Source organism: Gavialis gangeticus, unplaced genomic scaffold (genome assembly GCF_001723915.1).
Source record: "Gavialis gangeticus isolate Ggan-Ray unplaced genomic scaffold, GavGan_comp1, whole genome shotgun sequence".
NCBI classification, from domain to species: Eukaryota; Metazoa; Chordata; order Crocodylia; family Gavialidae; genus Gavialis; species Gavialis gangeticus.
This window is the reverse complement of record NW_017729032.1, coordinates 207,874,803-207,888,283: the sequence shown is the minus strand read 5'-3', so window position 1 is coordinate 207,888,283 and position 13,481 is coordinate 207,874,803. Positions and strand designations below refer to the sequence as shown.

At 40.8% G+C, this 13,481-nt stretch overlaps 1 protein-coding gene across 3 annotated transcripts in view; it reads left to right on the top strand.

Moving 5' to 3' along the window:
- SLC37A1 (solute carrier family 37 member 1) overlaps positions 1 to 9,193 on the top strand; it is a 46,296-nt gene extending 37,103 nt beyond the window's left edge. For all 3 annotated transcript variants that reach the window (XM_019525357.1, XM_019525355.1, XM_019525356.1), the window contains 5 exons: positions 2,197 to 2,270; positions 4,062 to 4,140; positions 5,235 to 5,332; positions 7,772 to 7,824; positions 8,428 to 9,193. In XM_019525357.1, the coding sequence (XP_019380902.1) occupies positions 2,197 to 2,270; positions 4,062 to 4,140; positions 5,235 to 5,332; positions 7,772 to 7,824; positions 8,428 to 8,443 (320 nt within the window). In that variant the 3' untranslated portion in view covers positions 8,444 to 9,193. The remainder of the gene's footprint in view (positions 1 to 2,196; positions 2,271 to 4,061; positions 4,141 to 5,234; positions 5,333 to 7,771; positions 7,825 to 8,427) is intronic.
- Positions 9,194 to 13,481: the final 4,288 nt, after the last annotated feature.

Sequence of the window (13,481 nt, the reverse complement as noted above, 5' to 3'; positions counted from 1 at the left end):
GAAGAGTCCCAAATCCCTCAGCCTCTCCTCATATGGCCTGCCCTGCAGGCCTTGAATTATACAAGTGGCTGTCTCAAGCTTTTTCACATCCCTCTTGAAGTGGGGGATTCCAAAACTAGATGCAGTACTTCACCTCTGGCCTCACCATGGCTGAGTACAGTAAGAGGATGACCTCCCTGGTTTTGCTTGAGATGCACGCCAGAGTTTGGTTTGTTTTGCCAGCCACAGGATCGCATTGGTGACTCATATTCATCTTGTGGTCAATCAGGACCCCCAAGTCTCTTTCAGTCATGGTGCTAGCAGGTGTAGCACTGCTGAGCCTATAAGTGTGCTGAGGGTTCTTCCTACCGAGGTGAAGCACCTTACTCTTCTCAACATTGAAGGCCATCTGGTTTTGGTCATCCCACCTTGAGAGCGTGTCCAAGTCAGCCTTTATCCCCAGCCTGTCTTGTGGTGTGACTGCCCTCCTCCATAATTTGGTGTCATCCGTGAACTTTGCCAGTTTGCATCTGACTCCTGACTCCAGATCGTTAATGAAGGTGTTAAAGACTACCAGCCCAAGTACCGAGCCTTGAGGGACTCCGCTCCTCACCCTGTGCCACACTGATTTGGTCCCATCAACTAGTACTCTTTGGGTCCAACCCCATAGCCAGTTACCTAACCATTGGACCATAAGATGATCAAGGCCACAGTTCCCTAGCTTAGCCATAAGGACATTGTGGGGAACTAGGTCAAAGGCTTTCTTGAAATCCAGATATATAACATCCACGTCATCTCCCTTGTCCAGGACTCATGTCACCTGGTCATAGAAGGAGATGACATTGGTCAGGCAAGACCTGTCAGTCACAACAAAGCCGTGTTGGCTGGCCTTCAGAAGCTTGTCTTCTGTTAGTCTGGTGTTGATGGATCCCCTGACAATTTTCTCTAGGATTTTTTCAAGGAAGGATGTCAAACTGATTGGTCTATAATTCCCTGAGTCATCCCTCCTCCCTTTCTTGAAGATAGGGACCACGGTGGCCCTTTTCCAGTCTTCTAGGACTTCGTCCGAGTGCCATGAATTTTCAAATATCTTTGCGGGGGGTGGGGGGGCATGCAATGATGTCTGCCAGCTCCTTGACTCTCAGGTGCATTCTGCCAGGGCCCGTGAATTGTGACTGTCTAGATTCTCAAGGTGTTCCTTCACCTGATCCACATCAATTGTGGGCCCGGCCCCCGCTCCCAGGCTGGTTTGTGTCCTTTCTGACAGTGCGATCCCCTTGGAAGGGTGAAAACCTGATGTGAAAAAGTCATTTAGGAGATTGGCCTTTTCTTGAGTGTCAGATGTCAACTGCCTAGTTTGATCCAGGGGCCCAATCCTATCTTTATTCTTTTTTTGCCTTCCACATATCTGAAGAAGGACTTTTTGTTGTCCTTGGTGTAGTGGGGAAATGAGTGAAAGGGGGCATGACGGACACCCTTTAGTGAACACCTAATACTTGGCAAAGGTCTGCTATGTTCCTTTTGTCAAATGTCAGAGATGGTTAAATAGACCCTTGTACGTCATACCATATGCCACTCGTGTCTTTTAAAAGGGACTCAATTTAGAACATAGCTTAAATATGCATAAAATCATAGAATCTGGCAAAGTAGGTTGTTGCCTGTGAAAGCTCATGCCTCTCTGAATAAGTTAGTCTCTAAGGTACCACCCTGCCTTGCCTTCTGCTTGACTATACAGAATTTGTTGGAGGTCTCCTATGAATTACAAAAAAAAGGTGTTGAAGTGTCAGTGCTGGCAGAGTTGTACTTTTGTGGCCAAGGTACCCAAAGCCTTTGCAAAGTGTTAGGGCTCCATTTTGTTAAGCACTACACCAGCAGATCCAGGGATGCTCCTTGCTTACCTTCTGTAACAAATGAGGGTTTGGGGATGGGCAAGAATCTTTTTTTTATAGCTGTGCTTGGAGAAGTCCCCTCTTTGTGCTTAAATCTATCCATTAGTAGATGAACAACTTTACCCTTGCTTTCTTAGAAGCCTTCTTAAAGGTTCTGAATCAGAATTGTACATGCTATTAGTCATAATCTCATAATTACTATATATTCCTTCAGTAAATGTAATTTACACTGAGTGCTCTGAGTTTAAATCCTTACACATTGCCATAGTTAGCATTGATTTCCAGAACACTCAGATTTATTCAGTATTCTTTCCCTGACTCCCTACAGTCATGCTACTCATCAGCGGAGCCCTAGTGAATGGCCCCTATGCACTGATTACAACCGCAGTCTCGGCTGACTTGGTGAGTTTGCTCTTTGTTTCATGGTTAGCCGGCAGCTCCATTCATGTGCCTGCATGATGTGGGGAAAACTGGTTTCTATGAAACAGTGGTTCCCAACCTTGTTAGACTTAAGACACAGCTTGGAAAATGCCAGGTCTTAGCTTTTGCTTATTTTTTACTACAAAAAAAAATAATAATAGAGCAGTTCTATTGCAAAGAGCTCAGGAACACCGCAACAGGTCAGAATGTTTTTAACTCCGTGTTTCTATTTGAAATCCTTGGGTTCATCTCGTGAATGGTATGTAAGCATTTGTACACCTAACCACACTAATGGTGTATGGGACCCTTAAACAGATCTCATGGCACTCGTGCTGCATCACACTGGTTGAGAATCACTGCTAGGAAGACTAATAAATAAGCAGTGAGGGATTGATCCTCCACAGTGTCAGCATGTGCTTAAGTAGAAGGCAAGGAGCAATGTACAGGACAGGGAGCATCAGTAAACTCCATCCTATATTAATGCTCATGAGTGGCCCTGGCCTGCAGATTATCCTGGCTTAGTAGCAGAAACCAAAAAGTGGATCTGGGAGGTCACCACCCAGCATGAATGAGAAAAGCACATGCCCCACCCGTAGCTTACCTATTTTAATTGCACCCTTGAGAATAAGGGAAAGAGGGTGTAAAATGAGCTTGTGGTGTTCATCCCAGGGCTTGGAGCACCATGCCTGGCTCCAACGCTTATATCTGCCTCCATCCACCCTTGTACTTTATCCAAGTCAGCCTATGCCCCACCATTCCTACTGCATATACCACACAAGGTCTCACAGGCTGAGACGTAATAAATCCTCCATGAAAACCTCACCCTGGTATCTTGTCTTCAATGTTGCTTTTTTATGATATGTACAAATTATGGTTTTGAAATATTCTGAATGTATATAGCCCTGTAGATACAGGACAGGCAGCAGAACTTAAAATCTACCCCTGGCCTCTTTGGTGATCTATTCTAAACAAACCATCTTTAAGCTTGAGAAGGAAGTTTACCCTTCATATCCATTCAGTTGTCAGTCATTTCAAAGAGGCTATTAACTAGGATGCAGGATCTGGTGATGTGGATACCTGTGTTCCGGCAGCTGGACTGAATTGATTTTTCTCACATATTGCCAAACAGCCCTCTGTTACGAATGAGACTTCAGGCCACTGGTAACCTAAACAGAATTCTACATAGTCCCCTGGAAACGAAAAGGTCCCTGTCCTATTACCAGCCATCTGAACCATCCAGGTTCCATTTGTGCCTTGTTATAAAATTATTCCTGTCATTGTTAGCCTCACTTTGCAATGCTGATTTAGTAATAGAGTATATAAAGTGGCCTTTACAACCACTTCCTCTTAATGCCTTTGGCTCTGTAATCCTCTAAATGGGCTTTTTAAATTATTCCAGTGCTGTAGCTTTGTTAGTGTTGCATGTCCAGCTTGTGACTTCTTTCTGTTCCACAGTGCCTTCTTGACCAGGGGAACAATGGTTGCAATAACCTTGTAGCTTCTGAGCAAATCACCAGTGGGAAATGCTTTCTGTTCTGCACGTACCATGTGTAAGCAGCACAGACAGTTATATATAATAAGGAATGTGCTTAAGATAAATGAGAAGAGTATAAACAGTAGAGATGGGTCATAGGGGTGGTGTAACCAATGATAAAAAGGTCTTGCCCTAATTATTTAAGGCTGCTTCCTGAAGTAAATGCTAATGTTTACTTTGTCATTGTAAGAACATAAAGCAGGTGTAAATGGTTACATACTGATTATTTGTCACTGCAGGGCACCCACAAAAGTCTGAAAGGGAATGCAAGGGCCCTGTCCACAGTGACAGCTATCATCGATGGAACTGGTTCTGTAGGTAAGTCGGTGTTCTGAAGCTATTGGTCTTGACTATAGGAGGTTACAGTGACTGCAGAGGTTAACCAAAAGACCTAGGAGCTGTATAAGAGGGTGGATCAGCTCTGAAAAGGGACTACACCAGCAGAATTATGGAACCCAGCACTTGTCCCAGTGACATGGGGATCAGAAATGTTCAGGTTATACAAGTAGAAAGGCTTTTTCTAAAGCAACCAGGCTACAAGATTCACGTGGACTGTGTGTCAAGCTGCATCCTTTCCACCTTGCCCACTCCAGCTTTGCAAGTGGGGAGCTGTGCAAAGGCAGCCTTAAGCATTCTTTATGATGCCTTAAATATGGGGCAGACCTGGCCACAGACTGGTACCTGGCCCAGTGTATGCCAGCTGTCAAGGAACTGTCTTAGCCTTGAAAGATCATTGATGTCTTGGTTATAGCAATAGTTGGGTGGGGATGGTGTTGGAGTCAACATGGTGAACCTGCACCACCTGGGAATTCCTCCTGCTATGGGGAATCCTTCCATATAGGGCATCTTTACACTTGCTCTGAGGGTTGGGGGGGCAGTGTTTTGATTAACACGGCTCTAAGAGTGTCTTGTGTATTCAGTGTCCCACCACTTCAAAATGCCAGCAGGGGCACTTTAACTAAAGTTCATTTGATAAGCTTTAGTTAAAATACCCCTGCCATCATTTTGAAAGGTGGGGATGCTGAATACACAAGATGTGGAGGCTGTTGGAGGCACGCTAATTAGCACACTCCAGACAGACTCGATTAATTAAGTCTGCTCTGACGCGTTGTAATTATAGTGCGTCAGAGCAGCATCCCTACATGTCTGCAGACACCTGTATACCTTAGCCAGCTATTCAAGTCTTAGGGCAGCAAAAAACTGTCCCGTCATAGGAACAGTATGAAGCCATACTGTATAATAACTTATCTACCCTTCACGCATCCTCCTACAAATAGATGTCAATATGGGATTTGCTTTCTAGAGAAGCCAGGACAGAAAATGAATAAAATACCTAAATGTAGAATATCTAGTAGTAACTTTTTTATATCACATCAGTTTTAACAAGCTAGTATACCCATCCTGTATTGCAGGTGCTGCTCTAGGACCTTTGTTAGCTGGTCTCATTTCTCCTTCTGGCTGGAACAATGTATTTTACATGCTTATGGTGGCAGATGCATGTGCCTTACTGGTGAGTCACTGTCTATGTTAGATTACTTTGTATCAAGCTATTTGTATGAAAATGCTCATTTCCTCAATTTAATGCCATTTGCTGAATCCATTTCAGAGGACTGTTTTTATTCAAATGCAGAGGATTTTTTACAACTGAAGTGTAAAGATGACAATTTCGGAATCCTCTTAAATTTTAATTCAAAAGCATAGTTTGTCTTTAGTACACTTCGGTTTCTGGATGATGTGTGTATATAACAGCTCTTTAGAGGAGTTTTAGTGAACAGTATTGCAAGCAAAAATTCACATATAAATCTGGGAGGACCACTCGGTTTGATCTAGAGAAGAATTCTTTTGATTTACTTTGTTACAAGTAACACTGAAGCAGCAAAGCCAATTTGCTGAAGTAGTAGCAAATGTTTACTGCATTGCCTCAGCATCCATACTGTCAGGGTAAGGAAACTCAAGAGCTAACCACACACTGTCCAGTTGTGCCTTGCTTTCAGCACTTCTTTCCATTATTTGACTTAAGAAAAAGGTAGTGGATGGGATGATCAGAGGAGTAGGGTCTGCTCTGATTTCCCTTACTTTGCCTTCCATTCTGTAAAGCACAAAACAAGGTGTCAAGAGATCTGGGAACAAATGACTTGCTGGCGTGTAGCTCCATTTAAATCAGTGATATTACATCTGCAGAACTTGACTTGTAGGTTCTGTTTCAGGTTTTGCCACAAAGCTCCTAGGTGTTTTATCTTTATGACTCTGTTTCCTGCTCTGCCAGAGTGCTGGAGCAACAATGCTGACCTACTACACAGAGGTCCAGTGAACTTTCACTTACTAACCCTTTGTGAATCCTCAATAGAAGGGATTCCCTTAGGGGTCAGCAGTGTGAGACTCCATTCAGCCTGGCCCCTCCGGTCTGAGCTGCTCAATGACAGAACCAGATACCTTGGAAGAGTTAAATGACTTCAGTGGTATCCAAGGAAATGCAGGTTCCTCCTCTGAGGATTGTTTTATCTTAACCCACATTATAAAGTTGTCCCACGGAGACCTCTGGAGATCAAATCAATAAAATGGATATGCTAGTTAATAACTGACAGGAGCTCCTATGAATACTCTATTGTGACCTAAAACCTACTTTTATTGTACGCTGAAAGATTTGCCTTCCCTTTTAACTGTCCTGTGCCATGGACAGGTGGAGGAGATAAGTGTGACTTTCTAAGGCAGAATGAAACTGCTGCTTCCTAACTGCCATGCTTTGTCAAGTAAATGTGTGTGTTATAAAGCACTATAAAAAGTTGTTTACAGAGCCATTACTGGTGCTGCAGGAATTCCTCCTGTCTACTAGGTAATTTCCCTGTCAGCCTGATAAATCCTGTTGCTCATACTTACTGGTTTGTTTTTTCTCCCTCTTGCCAGTAAAGCTCTTCAGCCTTTGTAGTTAAGATGCAACTCTTTTTCCAAATGTCCCCTGAGTAGATTAGACCCTCAAAATCCATTAAAGCCCTGCAGCACTTGGGCAGCTGATGTCCGCCCACACCTTTGTAAATCAGATGTCACTTTTTTAAACTTGCTTATAACCAGATCACCTGAGTAACAGCCAGAGATCATGAAAGTTTGCATTTGGCTCTTAGCGTGGGTGTGCATGCCCATGTTGTGTATACAAATCACTGTTCAGAAGGCAGAAACTATAAAGGACCTGGTTCTGAAAACACCAAAGTACCTGGAAATTTTACTGGTGCAAATTGTCATACAAGTCAAGCTATTCTCATACCAAACAGTTTTGCTCAATCATGCCCAGAAATGTGAATCTTGGAGCACTGTTGATACACTACCATTTTAATTTAAGTCTTGGACTCCCTCTGCTGGTTTTTTGTGAACCGTACCAGCACTTTAAAATGATTCATGCTACAAATGGGGAACTTCACTGAGGATTTCCAAGGGATTTCTTATCCCAGGCTTAGAAGAACAACAGCAGGTTGTTTGACATGTTAATTAAAAAGTCTTTGCCATCTTTGGGTTTGGTTTTTGTTGTTTTCTTTCCTTACCTTGTGGTTTGGTTTGCTGAAGTTCTTTTTTTCACTTTGCCACAGACAAAGTCGGGAAGAGGCAGAGGAGGGAATGGGGGAGAAAAATAGTGTGTGGCCGGGAAACAACAGCTAGCTTTTTCATTTTCCAATTTTGTCAAAAAGGAGGATTTTTGTAAATCTGTTCTGTTTTGAAATGTATCGGTTCTAAGCCTGACCCGTACCAGCAGGCTTGTATGCATCACCTTGCCATTAATGGTGCAAAATCATTTTCCAGTGATATACTAATTATCCATAAGTACAATGGGGTTTTTAGTTGTGCAAACTGCAATAGCATATTAAATGTAAATGTAAGAATGACAGTGTGCATTTTACACTGAAACATAACTCCGTGGTGCACCTAGGCAGAGTTTTAATGCGGGTTTATTTTTATGCAGTTCTTAGTCCGTCTTATACGGAAGGAGCTCGGATGTAGAATGGATCATACCTTGTAAGTATTACTGGTGTTTAATGATCATTAAATATTTTACTATGTTTGTTTTTAGCTTGCTTCCCTCTTATTCCAGAAATAATGGATTGCTTATGTTCATGTATCCCAACCTACCTTTTGCCCCCAAATAGCAACACCACTGCCTTTTTTTAATCATGATGATTTTTTCTCTATCGATTTTTTTTTTTTTTTTTTTTTTTTTTTTTTTTTTTTTTTTTTAATAAAACTAGCAGGGAACATTAGACTCCTAAATGGCACGTGACAGCTTTCTTCAAAAGACAGATCCATCTCAGTTTTTTACCCTTGAGCTGGTAGACTAAGTTCTTTGAAAGTTTTTAATAGTAGCAAATTATACTTTTTCATTCCACAAGACCTCTGGATAAAAAGGGTTATTCTGAGTCTAAACTAATGTACATTTGGAGAAATTCCACTAAATCAGTGGAACTGAATTCCTTTTACACTTGTGTAAGTAAAATAAGGTACAGTCCTCCCTCCATAATTATAAGAAGACGAGGCATGGAATAGAAAAGGTATATAACAAAGAATGCATACAGGATGTGGAAGTTATTAAGCTCTTCTGTTTTGCTTGCTGTGCTTTCACAGGTTTAAAGAACACTAAGCAATGATATCTTGGACTTGGAATAAGGTCTGTGCGAGTGATCAGAACTCCTCCCTCAAAGACTTTTCAGAATAACTTATTCAATATTTAAGAGATTGTTTTCATGAAGGATTTTGTACTCTTGCCAGAAGACGATTTAGAAATTAACTAGTGAATTTCTGATGAAGTTTTTTCTTCTTTTTTGCACATGCATCAATACCTCAGCATGTTGACTGTTTTATGAACTGGAAAGAGACAGAAGCTTTGGGAAGCTGCTACAAGTATGCCTTAACTGAGCCAGAAAGAAATACCAAGTGCCTTTGGATTCATTTGGATAGGATATTTCAATTAAACATTTAAACTGCATTTTTGATCAAAAAACAAAGAGATCTGAGAACAGAGCGTGAAGAAAATAAGCTCTTCAGCTACTCCAGCAGTGGACTCTGCCAGTATTGTTAACAAAACATTAGTGATCAAAGTTTCCTTCATGTCATCTCTTAAGAGACAAGATCCTAATACTATATGTGGATTTTCCAGCTGGCTACAATTCACTGCTATTCAATATTCTGAAACTGTTCAACAGAATAATACCAGAGCCAGACCATATTGCTATGGTTTAACTTCATCACTAACTTAATCCTGTACAGTAGGATCCCAAAGGCAACATTCAGCTATTTTATGTGTAACATAATGAAACGTACACCTAAGTACTAAGTTGGGTGCCTCTACTGACCTCTGGCTAGATATTATTGCTCGATTGGGATTGTCTGAGCTTATTAGAGCTCAGCATTTCCTACAAGGGTCTCTAATGCTATTATAAACTGGGTGGACAAACTACATGTTTGCTGTTTTATTGCTTGTCTAGGCCACTCTGGGGTAGCAAAGGATAATATCTTGTCTCACTGGTAATGGAAGCTTTAGCATTAATTTTTGAGGGTTGAACAAAAATAGGCTGACTTTGACCCTGACCTCACAACAATTTCAGTGCAGGCACCTACCTCACAAATACTAGTGGGGTGCATGCAGACATAAGGATCTTCCTGAAGACAGCTTAGTACAGCATCAGGCCTTTAATCAGAGCACCAGAAACATGCTCAGAGAGAGGCTGGTGGTCCATGTTCATTGCATGCATGCACGTGTGTGTGTATGGTAAAAGTAATCTGGGATGTGGTGTCAAAGGAAATGTCATGGCACATGTTATCCTGAAAGTGCAGTTGTTTGTGTTTTCTTAACATAGTTTTTTTTTCATCTGACAGTTTCTCTCCTTCTGAGAGAGAACATGTTTCTAGGGAACATTATAAGATGCAAAAAAATACAGAGTTTCTGTAAAGGAGCATTGATACAGATTGAATGCAAAGGTTAAATAGACACATTCTATGTTTGTTAAAAGATGTATTTATTAAAACTTTTAAGCAACCATAACGTTTTGAATGTTCTGAGTTTTGCTTTAAGCTTTGCAAAACAAGACAGTACTGTATATACTTGACTTGGTGGACAAAATACCACTTCTTAAAATAACCCTACAAAAACGTACTGATACACTTTTTTTTTTGTCCACCAACTGCTGGTTCTGTGTTGTTTTAGCTCAATATTTATGCTTTGAGGGATGTTGTTCTGAATTGTTCAAACTTTGACCTTGTCATTTTTGAACACAGGACAATTGTGTGGGTTTCTGTATTTTGGCCTTGATTCAGCAAAGTACATAAGCGGGTGCTTAAATCCCACTGACTGAACTGAAACTTGGCACATATTTAAAGTTAAGCATGTGCTTAACTATTTTGCTGAATCAAAGTGTTTGCTTGCAATAACGAACCTCCAAAGGCTTCAGTCAAACAAAGTTTTCTAGCATTCGTCATCCAGAGTCTTTGTGTGATGAATGCTAGACACCACCACCAGGCCTGCAAAGATTTACAGAAATGCTTAACCTGACATACACCATACCTAGTAGTACCGCTGATTTTTGTAATGGGGGTCTCAGTGCATAAAATTAAGCATTTGCCTTAGTCTTTGTAGGATTGGGTCCCTGGTTATCACAACCTTTTATACTGTTAGACACTGCATCTCCAAAGTTGTTTGTTAAAGCTGTATTGCTAAGGCTAATGTCTTAGGTGTTTCTAGTTGTATTTATTAATAGAAATATACTGTTGTAACAATGTTTAATGAACTCCAAATTTGGGGTGTTTTTCTTCTTGGGAGCTGATTTTATTTATTTATTTTAAAAAGCCTTTGCAGTATAAAGACCTAGATTTGAACTAATGAACATGATTGCTCTGAGGAATTGGGTTTCTGGTACCTAACACTCTGTCCTTTTCGATTCAGGAGTTTAATGTTCTAGAAGGATGGCATATATTTTAAAAAATGATGTGCAGTTTTCTTGAGAGGTGGAATGTTAAGAATTTCTTACAACTTTTATTTGGGGTTGAGTTAGGGAATCCACATCTGTAAATCGGGAAGGACAGACTAAAATGATAGCTGGCGTATGTAACAGTCAAAATATTGTGCAGAATAATAAAATGGCTGAAACATGACTGATGTTTGTTTCTTAAAGTGCTAGGAAATGTAATCATTTCAATTTCAGGCTACAAAAAATGCTTTGGCCACTGGAATTCAATGCTGCTCAATCTGTAAGGGCCGCGTCTGCAATGGGAGTTCTGCCTACCTAAGAACAGCAGTATCAGGCTCTTATTTTTCAGAGGACCTTTAGTCTGGCTTTAAAATCTGTGTCCATACTTTGCAATTACAGTCACTTTGCACTGCAGAAAATTGAACTAGTGGATCTAACTTTCATAACCACCTTGTCTGCAGGGCAGCTCACTAGGCACCAATGTTCTCTTATTTTGCTGTTGCGAATATGTAGTACAAGAGTGAAATTGCTTCTCTCCTAAAACCAGCCCTAAAAATCCCTGAGTGCTAATCAAACAGTGTGTTTTGGTACCATCAGGCGTCAATGCGCCTTCACCTGATGAAGCAAATCAGCTGGCAAATGCACATTGGAATGCAAAACTGCAATGGGCAAAATAGGGTTCATAACTTAGTGTGAAATGTTTCATTTTGTTAATGCTAATTATTTGGGAATTAAAATATTTTTTACGTTGTGTTGAATAAAAGCTGAATTCTTTATTAAAGGGGGACATGTTGACTCTTTTCTGCCTCTAATCTGTTCCTGAAAAAGCTGTCCATCTCGTGCATGTGTGGGATAGGCATCCTCATGGGGAGAGGGTCTGTCTTTCTAGAGACAGTTGTGGAAATAGTTTATTTAGGAAAAACAACTCTCATCTTTCTTCCAGGCACACTGGCTTTCTCACCTGAATGAGCACATGGTTATTCCCCAGCCCTTTGAAACCTAGAACACCACTGCTCTCTATCGGCTGTATCAGTGGGAGAGGTTATGCTTTCCTCTCTGTCCTGTGTGGAAGGAGGCACTCAGGAAAGGAGCCGGGGAGGGAACCTACTGGTTGTCTTAGTGCAACTTACCAGGGAGAGATTGGGGTGTAAAGTTACATCAGAATAGTAGGAAAAAGTTATACAAAGTTTTCCATGCATCTAACCACTTCTAAGGAAAATAGAAGGGAGAAAAAAAGACACAAACTTGAACCTGGTGCCATTTTATTAAGAAACGAGTGTAGGAGGTAAATGCACCATAAAAAATTAACAAATTGTTTTGGTGTACAAAAAACGCTTAAAGTCCTCATCTAGTTTCAAAAGCTATAAACGCCTCTCATGGTACACTTGCATTTCAAATGGTGTAAGTAAATACACTCTCTATCTGTAACACTCAGAAGCTACTTCATCTTCATGGGTGCAATTAGCTGGGAATATTCTTATGAAATAATTTTTTATTAGAAAATGCTAATTCATTGACACAGTATCTCTCTGCAGACATATAGCAGCTGTGACAGGCATAAAGCTTCTGCACAGACGCAGACCAAACCATGTTAGTTATAAGAAGCAAAGATGAATGTGCCCATTTCCTACCATCCTAAAGCACAACCAGCTAAGATTTCTTCAGTCATACTAGTCCTGTTTCATGACACGGCTTTTCAAATATTTTGAGCCAGGCAAAATACTTATCAAGCAAACCCAACTGAAAAGCAGAGAAAGTTTCCTCATCAAGATCATGCTTTATTATTCTAATGTGGATGAAGGCAGAGGCTGGGAAAAAAAAATCTCATAACTGTAGATGCAACTTAAAATTGGAAGTACCCTGGAAGTGCTATATTGAAACCTTTGGCCCCTGAGATTTTTCTCACTCCATGGCTCATGTTCCTATAGAACACTAATTAAAAAATTGGTATGCACATAGATGTGTTATAAAGCTCTCAGTTTAACAGCAGAACACAAAGATGAGCATAACTGCAGAAATAAAACATCAACTTCTGTACCATGTTACAGCCCACATCCTATGTAGACAAATCACTGTAAATATATTTTAATTGCAATGTTTTTTCCATAGCCATCTAAATGAAATTAAAATAGAATGGAGTAGTAACTCTTGGACTTCTCTTATCAGATCATGAGATCTGAAAGGGATATGATAATAGCATTACATTATTCACTGCCCATGTATTCCTCTTTCAGCATGAACCTCTTAAATTGTGGTAGATATAGTGCTGCTGTCACTTACCTCTTTAGAAGCCCATCAGTTGCTTAGTTTTTAAGGGTATTTCTTTGAATAGTAAAGAAAGGCCATTTTGAAGATCCTTTTTGTCTCCGAGTGTGTGCAAGGGGTATTTGTGCAATTTAAGATACACTTCCCACTAGATTTCTTCTTGCATCTCAAGCAAGCGATTTCCAATGGGATTTCTCTTTACATTTGTAAAAGTTATTCCAGCAGTGTAACTAGCGGTGGTCAAGTGGGGAACCAGCCTGCACTCTGGCTTAAGAGCATAAAAAAGGCAGCTGCTGCTGCTCCAGCCACTGCTACTGCCCTGGTCACCACTGAGGCCTAGGGCGCAGAAATGGCTTGTTCCAACTCTGGGTTATTCCGTGTGCCACATGTGTATGTTTCATATTATCATAGAATCATAGACGTCGGGTCGGAAGGGACCTTGTAGATCTT